This window comes from Mchenga conophoros, linkage group LG8 (assembly GCF_057382185.1).
Source record: "Mchenga conophoros isolate Kocher_MC1m ecotype Shallow Benthic linkage group LG8, M_conophoros_male_GT1.1, whole genome shotgun sequence".
Classification (NCBI taxonomy): Eukaryota; Metazoa; Chordata; class Actinopteri; order Cichliformes; family Cichlidae; genus Mchenga; species Mchenga conophoros.
The window spans coordinates 30575725-30592105 of record NC_140533.1 but is presented as its reverse complement, the minus strand read 5'-3'; the positions used below and the strand labels follow the sequence as shown (position 1 = coordinate 30592105).

Genomic DNA, 16381 nt, shown 5'->3' with positions numbered 1-16381 from the left:
CTCACAGAGTGATGCAAACCTTCACACAGAACGTTTAAACACTTTATTTGGATTTCACATATAGTCTGAGTTATTTTTCGGCACATGCAGCCTCTTAAAATCTGATGAGTCCTGGAGGACTTGGCGCTGGATGGTGGTCGGCCGTGTCGTCTCAAACCGCTTCACTCGTAGTAGAAGCTGGCGGTGACCGCGAAGACGTCCGACGAGCCTTCGTACGCCGTTATGACCGGCTGCAGGCCTTTCAGCTCTTTGTAGTGGCCAAAGTGTTTGATCCTGTAGGAGCCCGCCGAGGCCGTCGGGGGAATCTGCCACTCCACTGTAGCGTTGCTCTCCCGGTTTGACCCCTTCAGCCAGTGAAACCTGCAGCAAGACAAGCGACTTTAACTCCTCAAAGGACCCTGAGTTAAAAGAGGAACGTCTGCAACCTGACTTTAGTTTCTGTTTGTATGTTTTGTGATTACAGCTCGTGAAAATCAGAAATCCAGGTTCCAGAAAATTTAGACTTTGTGTTCTTTCAGAGAGGACACTTAACCTACAGGTAGACAAAGGTGCCGGGTCATCTGCTGGTATTGGTACTGGTTGCCGATTCCACCTTCTCACAGTGCCCAATACTATCAAATAGCTTGATGATATTGTTAGTGTTTCTGATTGGTCAGGAAACTCACCTGACCTGAACCCTGCAGACACAATCAGAAAGTCTGGAGTGGACGAGAAACACTCGACCAGCTCCAACCAAAGCAACCCGAGCTTCAGTAACCCGTCAGCAGCACCGCAGGCTGACGAGGTACTCAAACCAAGTACTGAGTGTATAAATCCTTTTTTGACCAAAGGAAATATTCTAAAAATCAGGTTTCTGCTGAATTTCATGAGCTGTCGACCTTTTTTTAAAATAAAATTACAGAAGAAGGTTTTTTTGTTGTTTTTAAAATCCTGATCAGATTTTTGAGATGCACAGCTACACATTAATCTACCTGGTCTCCCATGATGCATCGTTGTGGACAACCTCCCAGGTTTCTGTTCTGTTGTCAAAAATCTCAACAGTGACAAAAGTTTTATCCCTCTGCAACAAACGAGAGGAAGAGGTCAGAAAGACGTTTCAAGTATCCTAACAATGCTAAGCTAACAGTGGCTGAAACACTAGGATACAGGTGGATGAAGAAGAAGAGTTCTTACAATATCTCCAGAGTTTCTCGGGTTTCCTGCTACAAACGTGACAGTCACAACATCACCCTGAAAACCACATTAAATATTTAAGACTCATTTTGTCCACATGCACACAGAGCGGCGTCATCAGCGTGGACCCTGAGGAACACAGTAAGAGTGTTTCCTACCTGTCTATAAACGGGGTAAACCTGCTCCAGGACGTCTCCAAAGCTCATATTCTCAGGTTTTCTGTCAAAGAGCGCCAGGGGCACAAAATTAAAGAGGTTCTCTGTGAAGAAGGGAGGCTGAGGGCCGGCTGGCAGCTCTGAGACTCTGTCCTGGAAACACGATTAATGTCAGCAAGCAGTGTTACATAGGATTGGCTTCACACTGCAGTGAGGGTCTGCTGTTGACTGTTTGCATCCGACTGGCCCTGGCTTTATGAAATATTTCTGCTGCAACCTCATTCATTCATTCAGGAGTCTTTATGTGTCACATGCGAGTACAACACGCAGCGAAATGTGTCCTGACTGATGGAACCTTTTCACTGTTTCATCTGTTTCCACCTCACATGAAGTAAAACATGTTCAGAATATGAGTTTGACGGACGTTTAGCCGTCTGACTTTGGTTCAGTTTCATGTTTTATCTCCATCATCTTTATATTTGGAAAAGATTTTCCTGTGATTTTCTTTTGTCTAGAGTAAGTAACATGTAAGCAACGTTACAGAATAATTCCTGTGATGAAATATTCTTCTGCTCGTGTTTCTCTGGCAGAGAGAGAGAGTCGGTCTCACACTGCAGCTCGTTTCAGATAAACTGGTGATAAATCTGCTGTTTAAACAGCTCTGTGGGCTGACCTCGTTTTCTTTCACTAACTGTTCTGAGGGAAACGTGACCCCGTGTTTCCAATGTGCTCATGAATGCTGATGAAAGGTGTAATCCATCCATTCCCACCTGAGCAATGGCTCGGGCCAGGCCTCGATACTTCTGCAGGTAGGCACTGAGCGTGTGCGGGCCGTATATGGTTGAAGCGCCTTCATACCGCTGCACCTGAAAAATAGACAATCAGACTAAGTTTCCACCCTGCTAAATGTCCATTAATATATACACACACACATATACACTGAACAAAAATATAAACAGCACTTTTGTTTTTGCTCCCATTTTTCATGAGCTGAACTCAAAGATCTGAAACATTTTCTACAAACACAAAGGAGCCATGACTCTCAAATGTTGTTCACAGATCTGTCTAAATCTGTGTGAGTGAGAACTTCTCCTTTGCTGAGATCATCCATCCCTCCTCACAGGTGTGTCAAGGCGCTGATTAGACAGCATGAATATTGCACAGGTGCGCCTGAGACTGCCCACAATAACAGGCCACTCTGAAATATGCAGTTTGATCACACAGATGTAGCAAAACCAGTCAGTATCTGGTGTGGCCTCCATTTGCCTCACGCAGGCAACACATCTAATGGAGATGTGCTGCCTGCGTGAGGCAAAAGGTGTGCAATGGGCATGGAGTTGATCGGGTTGTTGATTGTGGGCTGTGGGTCCACTCCTCTTCAACACTTGTGCAAAGTTGCTGAATATTGGCAGGAACTGGAACTCGCTGTCGTATACGCTGAGCGCCCCAAACATGCTCAATGGGTGAGTATGCCGGCCATGCAAGAACTGGGATGTTTTCAGCTTCCAGATGTCCAGATCCTGGCAATATGGGGCCGTGCATTATCACGCTGTAACATGAGGTGATGGTCACGGATAAATGTCACAACAATGGTCCTCAGGATCCACCGCCACCACGGGCCACTCAATCCACAACGTTGACGTCAGCAGACCGCTCATCCACACGAGGCAACACAAGCTGTCTGCCATCTGCCCTGAGCAGTAAAATCATCTGTGAACAGGACACCTCTCCAATGTGCCAGACGTCATCGAATGTGAGCGACACTCGAGTCGGTTACGATGACGAACTGCAGTCAGGTCCGGACCCCGATGAGGACCACGAGCATGCAGATGAGCTTCCCTGAGACGGTTTCTGACAGTTTTTGCAGAAATTCTTTGGTTATGCAAACCGATTGTTGCTGCAGCTGTCCGGGAGGCTGGTTAGCACTGTTGCCTCACAGCAAGAAGGTCCTGAGTTCAATTCCACGGGCAGGCCAGGCTCTTTCTGTGTGGAGTTTGCATGTTCTCCCCGTGTTTAAGTGGGTTTCTCTTCAGGTACTCCGGCTTCCTCCCACAGTCCAAAGACATGCAGTTTGTGGGGACAGGCTAAATAGAAACTGCTCATAGGTGTGAATGGTTGTCTGTGTCTATTAATTAGACAATTGATTAAAAATCTACGAACAGATTAATGAAGAATGAAAATAATCGTTACTTCCCTCCCTGCTATGAAACTCATGTTTAGATGTGATGATAATCTGTTGGCATCACAGGAACAGTGTAACCACCACAGGGACACCTTTAAAAGTTTGTAATCATTTACACAGGTTTGCTTTCCACCGTCTTACTAATTTTACTCTGATATTTCATTTAAGTAACTGAGTACTTTCTCCAAATCTGACTGTTTTATGTCCAGTTGATCTTATTTAAACACTGATTTGGATTTTACAATTTAGCAAATGACTCTAAAAACTACAAATCCTATGAAGTTCAGCAGATGTGTACCTGGTACTCTTCATAGGTGGTGATGTAATGAGTGTACACGTTACTGAGGCCGGCAATCACCACCTCCATGTCCTTTAGAGTTCCCTCTGACTCCAGCTCCTGGCTCACAGTAACAACAACACAGTAAACACACAGTTATAATCCGAGATGGGCAGCGTTACTGTAATCCGATTACTTTTTTCAAGTAACGAGTAAAGTAAGGGATTACTATTGTAAAAACGGTAATTCGATTACCGTTACTTTCCCGTAGGAACGCTGCGTTACTGCGTTACTGAAACCGTGATTTTTTGCGAGAATGTCTCACGACAGTGACGTAAGCGAGTGCGACGTTCGTGACAACAGCTGTGTGCAGATCAACAGTGGATCACATATCGAGTGCAGAGAGAGTATGAGCGTGCAGCGTTTAAAGCGTGGAAGTACTGACCTTACTTTGAGTTTGATTCCATAAAAAGTGACAAAAACATTAGTGTCCGCTGTGCGTGGGAAGAAAACTTCTTTTTACAGCGAAAAAAACCCCTAAACTTCCAGCAAGCACCGAGTAGCTACGACGTAATGGGAAACTCACAGAGAAACTCACGGATTCTTCCACTGACCGCGGCACACCTGCACCAGGGTAAACCTCCGCCTACCCCACTCCTGCTTTACAGGTGAAAATAGAGCAACAGGACCGCTGAGTCTTTGACTTTATTTATTTTCTGCTGTGTTTTACTTGCATCTATTTGAAAGACTGAGTGTAAACACAAAAAATATTTTATTTTATGTGCTGGAATGTGCAGAAAATAGGTTTCAATGTTAAACTAATTTATTCAACTCAGAGAATGTTGCAGATAATTAAATCTTTGCTTGATGCATAAAGTTAAAAGATTAAAACTAATAAAACAAGTTTTAAAAAGAGACTTTTCCATCTGATCACATTTTGTATGATGGATTATGTAGAAAAAGTAGAATTGGGCTGAAAGATCTATCGCTTTATCACCTACTCAGGTTGTAAATCGTGTTTTTAAAAAGTAACCAAGTAATTAATTACTTTTGAAAATAGGTAATCAGTAAGTAAGCACCGAGTGCGCAACAACGTAATGGGAAACTCACAGAGAAACTCGCTAAACTAATTAGTTACTGATTACTTTTTTCAAGTAACTTGACCAACACTGGTTATAACACGGTAACAACATAGTGATGTGACCTGTGAATATTCGGTAATAAGAACTGGTTTCATATGAAGTGTTGATGTGTCGTTTCTCACCTCTTTGATAGCTTCTCGTAACCTCCGCCCTGACATGGTGCTGTTGAAGAAAAACACACATATATGCAGCAGAGTGTTATTACTGTGTTATAAGCAGCTGTGTTATCATTGGCTGCATTAACAGCTGTCGGTAAAACGTCGTTACGTCATTTCTCCAGGAACAGCTACGACAGCCACAGAGCCGATGGTGATCATCTGAACGTCGACGATCTGAGGATGCCAGGGCAGAGGCCAGTTCATCTGCACAGACAAACACACCACGACAGCCTCTTTACCCGTTTTATTTTATTCAATCCACCTCTCAGGTTTTACCTGCTTCTAGTAGATTTGTTCTGAGCCCTGTTCTCTTTAAGCCCAACTTTCTTTTGAGCTAGTTGGACCTCACAGTCCAGATTTACAGTCCAGGTTCTTTCCTGAAACTTAAAGTCAAGCCTGTGGGGAGCTGGATGAAGCATCATAACCTGTGTTAGTGTCAGACTGTAGTGATACACTGACTGTGGGTCATTGTCTGACGCGATAGCATAAATGTTGGATCCATGTTCATCACAGACTGTATTTTGTACGTGTGAGCCTCGCCTCACCTCCCCTGTGCTGAACAGGATTGGTTTGGGATGATGACATTCCTTCGTCTGATTGGACGGTGGGCCAAGCAAAGCGTCTCTGATCCCATCCCAGAAGGGGTCTCCTTCCACAGCGCCTACATGCACAGAGATACGCAGTCAGGTTATCACAGCCCGTCTCAGCAGGCTTGCAGCCCAATGTGAGCTGAGGGACAGAATCACCTTGGGTGAAGTTCAGGCCTCCGCCTCCATCTGTTGTTCCTGCTGCAAAGCTGTGACCCAGAGCTGGTTTACATGTGCTCGCCTGAAACACAGACAGCGTAGCTTCTATGTGAAACAGAAGCAGGAACGTGCTGCCACAGCTTTTCTCTGTGAGGCGTTTTTACCCTGTGTTCACATTAAAAAGAAACTAACACATTAAAAGAAGCTGAGTTATCTGTTAGGAGCTGCTGTTTGTCCCACACATCGCAGAACAAGAGAAAACGTCTGTAAAATGAATGAATGAAGAAACGATTAAAAATTTGTTCCTGGGAAACATGACATCAAATTTTAATTATTATGAATAAAATTTCTAATCTAAATTTCTTAATCTGTGTGTGTGTGTGTGTGTGTGTGTGTGTGTGTGTGTGTGTGTGTGTGTGTGTGTGTGTGTGTGTGCTGACCGTGTGTGTCTCATTGATCTGAACAGTGACATCAGTCATGTTGACCCACTGATGAGCATGATGAATAAAGCCGGTCACCTCCTCGACTGCATTTGCATACAGCTCCTGCAGGGGGCAGCGCAACAAGCACACAGTCGTGACTTTGTCACTCGTGGGGATGCTAATGGGATTCCTTTCAGGTTTAAAGGAACATTCATGAAGCAAAGACAAAGTCAAGACAGAGAAACAATGAATATTTGGAGGGTCTGACTTTTGTCCCCATAAGCAGTGAGTCCCCACAAAGCTCCTAACCGACACACGTCCCGATATGGCAGTGAATACAAGCACAAAGCTTGTCAGATTTTTTTATCATTACGTGACGCTGTGTTGTTTTCTGAAACGAGGCACACGTACCTTGGCTTTCAGGTAGACGTTGTGTCCGATGATCCGAGTGCTCTCAAACATGTCTTCTCCAGGTCCGGACGCCAGACACATTGCAGTCTGGCAGACACACATTTATCGATTTCCTTCTGCGATTTATTAACTATCTTAACGAGTCTGTGTGTGTGTGTCTGTGTGTTGTGTATTTACCCCTCCTATGGGACAGGAGCTGTTCAGGTAGTCACAGGGCAGCCCAGTGTTCACACAGTACGGTCCTCTGGTGTTCGGAGTGACGTCACCGAGGTTACTGGAGGAGAAACCAGCAACGAAACTTCCCTGAAACACACACACACACACACACACACACACACACACACACACACACACACACACACACACAAAGAAACACTTTAATTATATACCCAAAGAAACCATAACGAGTAAATGTTCAGCTGGAAACTCGTCTTTCAAACACTTTGTTACCAAAATGACCAAAAATGCAAAAAATAATTTGCTTGTTTTATCTTCTGGTTTCTGGTTTTTACTGAGTTTATGTTAAAAATCACAAACTCTGAGACTGTGGTCGGGCTTTGATGCAACCTCTTCAGGTTACCTGTCCAGGTAGCCCTCCGGGGTTCTTGTCCTGCTCCAACAGGTAGGAGGCGTAGCCCATGTTGTCGCTGCTCACCATGCGGTTGGTGTAGTTCATGCTCACCGCGTGGACAGCAAACCAGCTGTCAGCAGCAAAGCTCAGTGAGAATAATGATGGTAACAAACGATGGCAGCATTATTGAAGGAGTGCTGTGTGCGTTTGTACCTGATCATACCGATGCCGTCTCCATCCTGATCGGTGAACTTCAGCACCAGCACCTGTTTGTCGGTGTTCCACTTATACCTGAAAGATCAATAACACGAACACCTGATCAAATCAGCCAATCGCGTGGCAGCAGTGCAGGTGAAGATCTGCAGATGTTTCCAGCAGCCTGTCTCTGTGAGAGTTTACGAAGCTTTGAGCTTTACAGAGGAGAACATGTCTTCAGGCTGTAAAGCCTAGAACGGCTCTCCTTATGCTGTGGAGCTGATCTATAGAAGCGACAGCAGAGCTGCAGGGATGTACTGATAGAAACAAACCGATAAATCATTCATTATTATCTACCTGCGCCTCTCCTCCTCGGGGTTGTTCAGGTACGAGTGAGGACTTCTGTTCAGGCTGCTGTCGTCCAGCTCTCCTCTGTTCCTGTAGACCCTGCCGGGCTTCATGTTATTGTGGGCTATGTCTATACTCTGGAATCAGGGTTTCAATTATGAGTACACAGTTCATCGGTACGACCTTACCCTGACAGATAAACATTTCTAATAAAAGTAATCATGTAAAAGTGCATTCTCCATCCCCCCGAACTACCCAGTGTGTCTTTGCTGGGTAGAAGAATAAGAACTGATTAGGAACACATAGGAATGTGTGGGAGTTTACTGTGGTCCATCAAAAAACACACACACACACCTTAACAATGCCGTTGACCAACGGCTCGATGGCAGCCTTCATGTAACCGCCTGTGATCATGAACAGCGTGTACTGGAAATATCCACCGAGTCCACAGTGAGTGTGAGTCCCACTCAGAACAACGTTGTCCTGCCGGTATAGATCCCCGTACTTCACCTGCAGTGCCTGCAGAACCTGCACACACACACACACACACACGTACTGCTTTGTGAAGACCTCTAACATGAGACACACTGGTCCCCACAAAGACAGATGTACAAGTCAAGCACACACAGCAGCGATCAGAGGATAATGTCTCCACACATTTGTGAGACCTTTAAGACTCTCTGATGATGTCGATGCATCATCCTTGAGAACAATAAGAACAGCGGTGAAACTACAGCGTGAGGTTAGCTGAGGTAACACCCAGCAGGGGCGGGGGCTCCCAGCGCTGATCCCAGACCCAGATAAATGGGAAAGATTGTATCAGGAAGAGATTCAGTGTAAAATCTCTGATAAACATGCAGGTCATAAAGAAGAAGTCCATCAGAGGGACCGCTCAGAGTCAGAGAGGCTGACATGGTCTGAGCACGTGCAGAGGAGGGAGGGTGGAGGATGGAGGCAGGATGAGGAGAGGAAGACCTCAGAGGAGATGGATGTAGTGAAGGAGGACATTCAGACGGTGGGTGAGAGAGAGGAGGATGCTGGGACAGGAGGAAGTGGAGGCAGATGATCTGCTGAGGAGACCCGCTTCAGCCCAGAAAGTAAAACTTTGAATAGAGTGTGTGTGTGTGTGTGTGTGTGTGTGTGTGTGTGTGTGTGTGTGTGTGTGTGTGTGTGTGTGTGTGTGTGTGGTCACCTCGAGTCGGAGCCTCTGTGAAACCATTCCTATGTCTGCCGTGACGAACACCACCCTGCGCTTGCCGTCATCGACGATGAAGGCTCTGCTGTACAAACGGGTGTGTATGCCTGCAGCCGTCTGCTGAGGGTTTGCATAGCCCATCTAAACACACACATTAAAACCTTCTCAGCAGGTGAGATTAATGAAGTTTCACAGTGATTTCACAGTTGTTTATGTTCCTGTTAAAGTGTGAGTGGGCAGCTCGCGTCTGCAGGATCACAGACGTTCACACAAATGTGACTGTGGTACCTGAACACACACACATTCTCACACAGAGTGTGATCTGTGTGTCTTTGCCTTCTACGACGATGAAAGTCATGCTGGCTATAGGATGTGTTTCATGCCAGAACCCAGATTACAGACAAGGTTTTACAGACGATAATCCTGCTGCTTCCAACAGACTCTATATGTTCCTATTCACTAATGTTTTTATGACCGCTCAGTGTTCGGCACTTAGACCATAAAGATTATCAGTCCAAGCACACCCAGTCGAACCGGAGTGGCAGACTTTGGAGTTTGTTCTCTGCAGGTCCTCTGCTGCTGTTTTCATCTGCACTCATTTACATGTCAGAGTTCTGGGTCTGCTTGACAGGAAGTTCAGAAATGTTTACGGCTGGATCCGCCCAATTCCCATCGCCTGTGGTTGGTTGAAGTTGAGGAATGTCATTCAGTTGTGAAGGTCCCGGGTGCAGCTTCCAGTGAGCAGCTCTGATGCTGCTGGAATCAGAAATAGTTTAAATGGCAGAGATCGGGTGGAGGTGGGCTGCAAAGCGGCTTACAGAGGCAGCAGCAACTACTGACTATGAGCGCCACCAGCTGGATGTGTGCTGACACTGAGATCATCTCTTCAGAACGAGAAGTTGTGCTCGTATATTGTTAACGTGGAAAAAAATGAACAGTAACTTGGCTAACTGTTACTTCCCCAGCTGTTCTCTGAAGTTCTGAAGAAGAACTCCAGAGAACAGCTGTGACCCACCTGCAGGAGCCCGGAGAACTGTTGCTCAACAGCACTTTAAAAATAACCACAAGGTCTGCCTCTGTAGAAGCAAAGCATAAAGAACTGAGCTGTGGCTCAAGACTTTTGCACAGTTCTGTGCACATATGGGTGACTTCATGTTAAACGCAGCACGAGTCCCTGAAGGCAGCATGAGTGAGTTTGTGGTACTGACCATAGGGACATCAGCCGGCGGTCCGGTGCAGTCGGCTCGGCCCACGCCGATCAGGTAAGGTGTGTGCTGAGGGGGCGGAGTCTCTGGATCTGACAGGACGACAGATTTGAATTCATTACGACCTCAGATGTTGGTAATATTTTCATACTTTAGATCTGCTGTGACAACACTGAGAATGAACCTGATTCAGTGTTTTATAATCAGACAGCAGTTTGTGCCACAAATCACTGAATCTGACCAATCACATAAAAGCAGAAGCTCAGTCAGGAAGTAAACTGCACATCTGTGTTCATGTGGCGCTCTTAAAGGTGCCGGTCTGTAAACATGGGTGTTTAGGATCGTCCCCATAGTAACAGTTGGTCGGGCGTGTCGAGCCGTTGGATGGTCAGTTTTTCCTGCAAATGTTTTTTGCTCCTGAAATTTGAATCATAGCTGCTGAAACATAAAACAGACATTTATGCACGAACAAAGTTTCCTATTAACTGTTATGTTGATTAGCATTAACAAGCACTCAGAGGACAGCTCCGCCCTGACCTGACCCTAACCTTTGACCTGTGACCTTGTGACTGCACATAAACTGCACAAACTTGAGGTTTTAAGATATATTCATGCAGTGTGCGATTATGATGTCATATTAAAACAATAAAAAGTGCTGGTCAGCTATCTCAACGCCCTTTCATACGACATTGACTCCATATGGTTCTCAAGGTTTTTCCAGGTCAGTTTTGACCTTCTACACTAACAATGAAGGTCAAATGTTTGACCAGCGTGGGCACTCGTGTCCCCGGGACCGTTGTGGTGAAGATTGAAGACAATTCTTAAAAGATTGTGGGTAACACAGTTTTTACTCATTTTCATATTTGCTGTGACCTTTGACCCTGACTCAATATCACCACAGTGAAATCAGCTCGAGCTGTTGTTGGTATCTACCATCACACAAAATGTTTACATTTTATCTTGAAAACTGAGGACGCTAGACTGCTAACAGACAAACGGACGACCAGAACCAAGGACGTCCGTCCTCCAAACACGCTGTCGGAACAAAGTCGACAAAGCTCCGAGTACACGACAGCATGAACATCTGAGGTTTTATCGAGCAGTTTCTCACCTGCGTGCGTTTCCCTGGTAACGTACAGTACAACCAGCGAGATGCACACGCCGGTCATAACGACGAAGATGACGCCGAGCGTCACTTCCAGAGCTGAAAACCCACAGCACAGCGACTTCCTGCTTCCCATTCTGTCTGTAGGAAACACACTGAAATGATTTCACCTTTCAGAGCTTCATATCATCAAAAACACGATAATACAAGAAGAAGAATTTCAGAGTCGGATCTTCTCAACATGTTTGAAGAAATGAATCATGGGAACAACAATCCGTCTGTCTGATGACTTCAGAGCGGTTGATGCTCATCAGGCTAAAGACCAGAGTCCATAAATCTGCCTCAGACCTTCATCAGGTTTTTCCATTAAAGGTCAGACAGCCAGAGTCCGTCCACGAGTAGAAACCAGCAGCGAGGTTTCACAGATCAGACACTTCGGATCATTTTGCTCATTAAATCAATCAATCAATCAATTTTCCTTCTGTTTGTTTACTTTGTTTCTCTTTTTCTGCTTTTTGGGGAAATATAGAAAAGAGTTCACAAATGTTTCCAGCTACACATGGAAGGAAACTTTATATGATTTCTTTGATTTATTTGTTGCAGATGAAAATGATTATTATCTTTTAAAGCAGGTGACCGTCTCTGAGTCTCCGTCAAGCTCACGTCTGACAAACGCTCACATTCAGGCGCGAGACGAGCATAAAGACACGACTCACCTGGAGTTGGAGCTTCTGAGAAAGTGTCTGTTCTGACAGTCTGACAGCTCAGAGCAGCTCGGCTCTTATCTCTCTGATAAACACGAGTCTGCAGGTAAAAAGCTCCAAAGGTTAGCACAAAGGTAAATCACAGATGCTGATCGGCGATTCCAGATAAAAACAACCTCGATGGTAATAAGACAATAAATTTGTTCCACCTGTTATCAGACTGATACTTTGAGTTTGATCTCTCAGCACCTCGAAAACAGCCGTTGAACTTCTCTCGGCTCGAGGATCGCTCACCTGCTCGTAGGACAGACGGTCTTCTGCAGAACCCTGAGTGATCTCAGAACCAGAACCCGGTGCAGCAGGGAGCCATGAGGTAACACGCCTCAGTCCTAATCCCGTCATAGCTAGAAGCAGCTGAAGCTCATGTAAAGGTAAACGTGACAATATCACAGTGAGCTCCTCAAATAACAGGGTGTCCAACATGGGGCCAGGAGCCCACATCTGACCTGCCAAAGGTCTAATGCGGCCCAGCAGATGGAACCTCAAATATTTTTCAATAAAGCACGTTTCTGCTCCTCGTGTAATAACAGCTGGGGTACTACTTGAGCCTTACACTGCAAGGGAGCTAACATATATCTATTATATACAGGAAGAGGGTGATAGACCATCTGAAGCTGTTAGAATGAGACAAGGCTGTTGACCGGACCTCATAGCACAGGCTGTACCCAGGGGAGTCTACACCAAGTCTGTATGGTTTACTGAAGATACATAACCAGGAAGCACCTTTAAGACCGATTGTCTGCATGATCAACTCCGTTACCTGTAACATCTCCAAGTTTCTGGCTTCAATCCTCAACCTGCTGGTGGACAGCTCTGAACACCACATCCAGAACTCTTTGGATTGTGTTGAGAAGGTGAGAGATGTCATTATGGAGGCAGATGAAACCATGGTCTCGTACGACGTTACATCTCTCTTCTGTAACCGGAAGGTTGCCGGTTCGTTCCCCCAGCTCTCTCTGTCCTGGTCGTTGTGTCCTTGGGCAAGACACTTCACCTACCGCCTACTGGTGATGGCCAGAGGGGCCGATGGCGCAATATGGCAGCCTCGCTTCTGTCAGTCTGCTCCAGGGCAGCTGTGGCTACAACCGTAGCTGCCTCCACCAGTGTGTGAATGTGAGAGTGAATGAATAGTGGTATTGTAAAGTGATTTGGGTGCCTTGAAAAGCGCTATATAAATCCAATCCATTCACTTGCATCCCAGTCACAGAAGCGTTGGAGGTAGTTCGTAAGAGATTACAGGACCTCAGCAGCAGGACCGCTCTCAGCATCGACAGTGTGTGTTTGAACTGTGTCTTCATTCCACCTACTTCACATACAAGGCTCAGTTCTACAGGCAGAAACATGGGTGTGCCATGGGCTCCCCAGTTTCACCCATCGTGGCCAATTTGTACATGGAAGAAGTGGAAAAGAGGGCTTTGCTATCCTACCCTGGAACACCACCAAGCCATTGATTCAGGTATGTGGATGACACCTGGGTTGAAAATCAAATCTCAGGACGTGCCACATTTCATGGATCACATTAACTCGGTGGACCGACACATCAAATTCACCAGGGAGGATATGAACAGTGGCAGGTTAGCCTTCTTAGACTGTGAGATTTCCATCAGTAATGGGGGACATCTAAAAGCTGACGTGTACCGTAAACCTACACACACGGATCAGTATCTAAGGTTTGACTCTCATCATCCACTGGAGCACAAACTGGGCGTCACCAGGACGCTACAACACAGAGCGAACACCATCCCCACTGACACAGCAGCCAGGGAGGCAGAAGAACATCAAGAAGGCCCTGAGTAACTGTGGTTATCCCAGCTGGACTTTTGTCAAAGCTGGGAAGGCTCCTAAAGAAAGCTCCAGCCGATCCAGGAGAGAAGGACAACCGCTGCCCAAGTGAAAACCTGTAGTGATCCCGTACGTGTCAGGAGTATCAGAGCAGCTGAGACGCATTTTTTCTAAACACCAGGTCTCTGTGGCTTTTAAACCCCAAAACACGCTGCGCCAAAAACTGGTCCACCCCAAGGATCGGGTCCCCGACACAAACAGAGTAACAGAGTGTGCGCTGTTAAGTGCAGGATTTATACATCGGGGAAACCAAACAACCTCTGGCTAAGAGGATGGCACAACACAGAAGAGCCACCTCGTCAGGCCAGGACTCTGCAGTCTGTTTACACCTACAGGCCAGTGGACTCTTTCAATGATGAGGATGTAACATCCTGGACAGGGAGGAACGCTGGTTTGAGGGCGGAGTCAAGGAGGCCATTTACGTGAAAAGGGAAAGACCATCTCTGAATCGAGGAGGGGCCTAAGGGTACAACTGTCACCATCTTACAATGCTGTGATTGCAGCCATTATAGCAGTAATATTATACTGAGAGATAAGGTCTGTAATCAAAGGAAATGCAATAAACAGAAAATACAGCAGTGTAAAAACAGCTGGAGCATGCGCTGCCACGGCACAGGCTGTTAACGAGTTTCACGGTTTCTGCTCTGCACGTTTGTTAATCACATCAAAGGATCACTTGGTGTCGCAGCTGTCTGTAGCTGGGCTGTCATAAAGGTTGGAGAAAATAAAGCATGAATGAAAAATGTGTTTATACACCAGAGGAATCTAAACGATCCTCATCAACACTCATAATTACTCTGAAGGACAGAAGCCATAAAGCAGACATGTCACAGGTGTAAGACACACAGAGCGCGGTGAACTCAGAGCTGCAGGGCAGTGTGGGAGTGTCGGTGGACCATAACATTACCTCTGCTGTGCTTTCTGTGGAACAGCAGCCGTTATTCCAGGGAACACTGAGGCGTTCCCACACGCACATCATGGGATGTTCAAACTTGTTTACACGGGTTATGTCACGTTAGAATATGATGGTTAAAAACTAAAAAACAAAGCTAAACTTACTTATGAGAACTATGTTAGGACAGTTTATTTATTACAAGTATGCATATCTAAGAATAACTTGATGCATCTGACTGTTTACAAACTGACAAACATTTCAAGTTCTACTAAACTAAAAACAATTTGTGGTAACTTTTTTTTTATCATTGTTGAAATTTCTAGAATAACACTTATATTAATATAACACTGAATGCAAATATGAGTCATTTTTGACCAGGACATGTCCTTCAATGCACATATTAAACAAATATGTAAGACTGCGTTCTTCCATTTGTGCAACATCTCTAAAGTTAGAAATATCCTGTCTCAGAGTGACGCTGAAAAACTAGTTCATGCATTTATTACTTCCAGGCTGGACGACTGTAATTCATTATTATCAGGAAGTCCTAAAAACTCCCTGAAAAGCCTTCAGCTGATCCAAAATGCTGCAGCAAGAGTCCTGACAGGGACTAGAAAGAGAGAGCAGATTTCTCCTGTTTTGGCTTCCTGTTAAATCCAGAATTCAAAATCCTGCTCCTCACATACAAGCTCTTAAATAATCAGGCCCCATCTTATCTTAATGACCTTGTAGTACCATATCACCCTATTAGAGCACTTTGCTCTCGCTCTGCAGGCCTACTTGTTGTTCCTAGAGTATTTAAAAGTAGAATGGGAGGCAGAGCCTTCAGTTTTCAGGCCCCTCTTCTGTGGAACCAGCTTCCAGTTTGGATTCAGGAGACAGACACTATCTCTACTTTAAGATTAGGCTTCAAACTTTCCTTTTTGCTAAAGCATATAGTTAGGGCTGGACCAGGTGACCCTGAGTCCTCCCTTAGTTATGCTGCAATAGGTGTAGGCTGCCGGGGATTCCCATGATGCACTGGGTGTTTCTTCTTCACTCACTATGTATTAACAGACCTCTCTGCACTGAATCATATCTGTTATTAACCTCTGTCTCTCTTCCACAGCATGTCTTTGTCCTCTTCTCGATTTCCATTTTGACTTTTAACGACCGAAACTCTGGCAGAAACACACAAAGGTCTTTTAAGTAGATGCCTAATAACATAATTTACACTTTGAATATCTTCTGTGGGCTCTGAACAACAGAATCCTAGACACATCAGAACATCAAACAGTTATATTGCCATCACTGTTATAATCTCACAATGAAACACAGTCTCAGATTTAATTATTCTGAAACTACGTTTAGGCCTACCACAACGTTGTTTTATAGTTACTGATATCATCAATATAAACATATTTATTGTTCTGTCACAAGTGCAGTCTCTAGTTTAAACAACACATTTGTTTTTCATTCCAACACAGGAGCTCGAACGTTGTAATATTTGAAGGATGGCTTGTTTCCAGTCCAGGCATTACTGCCTGAATGACTGTCATGGATCGAGGTGATGCAAATGTAAGTGCAGAAGAAAGTCTTTAACTTCCCTTCAGCAC

The 16381-nt window shown here is 45.2% G+C and overlaps 1 protein-coding gene across 2 annotated transcripts; it reads right to left on the bottom strand.

Moving 5' to 3' along the window:
* Positions 1-20: 20 nt before the first annotated feature.
* asah2 (N-acylsphingosine amidohydrolase 2) lies at positions 21-12068 on the bottom strand. Of its 2 annotated transcripts, none has more exons than XM_085285575.1 (21): positions 12002-12068; positions 11292-11426; positions 10184-10272; positions 8973-9116; positions 8135-8308; positions 7790-7917; positions 7451-7528; positions 7247-7367; positions 6844-6969; positions 6667-6753; positions 6274-6378; positions 5834-5915; positions 5633-5748; positions 5197-5291; positions 5052-5091; positions 3809-3907; positions 2099-2194; positions 1332-1481; positions 1174-1230; positions 972-1060; positions 21-360 (listed from the first exon to the last, which is right to left on the bottom strand). In XM_085285575.1, exons 2-21 carry the CDS (start codon positions 11419-11421, stop codon positions 162-164), a joined length of 2205 nt encoding a protein of 734 aa, XP_085141701.1. In that variant the 5' UTR covers positions 11422-11426; positions 12002-12068; the 3' UTR covers positions 21-161. The 2 variants fall into 2 exon arrangements, with proteins under 2 accessions (XP_085141701.1, XP_085141702.1); XM_085285576.1 differs by having other exon boundaries at positions 11292-11440; positions 12002-12065.
* Between the last annotated feature and the right edge of the window lie 4313 nt (positions 12069-16381).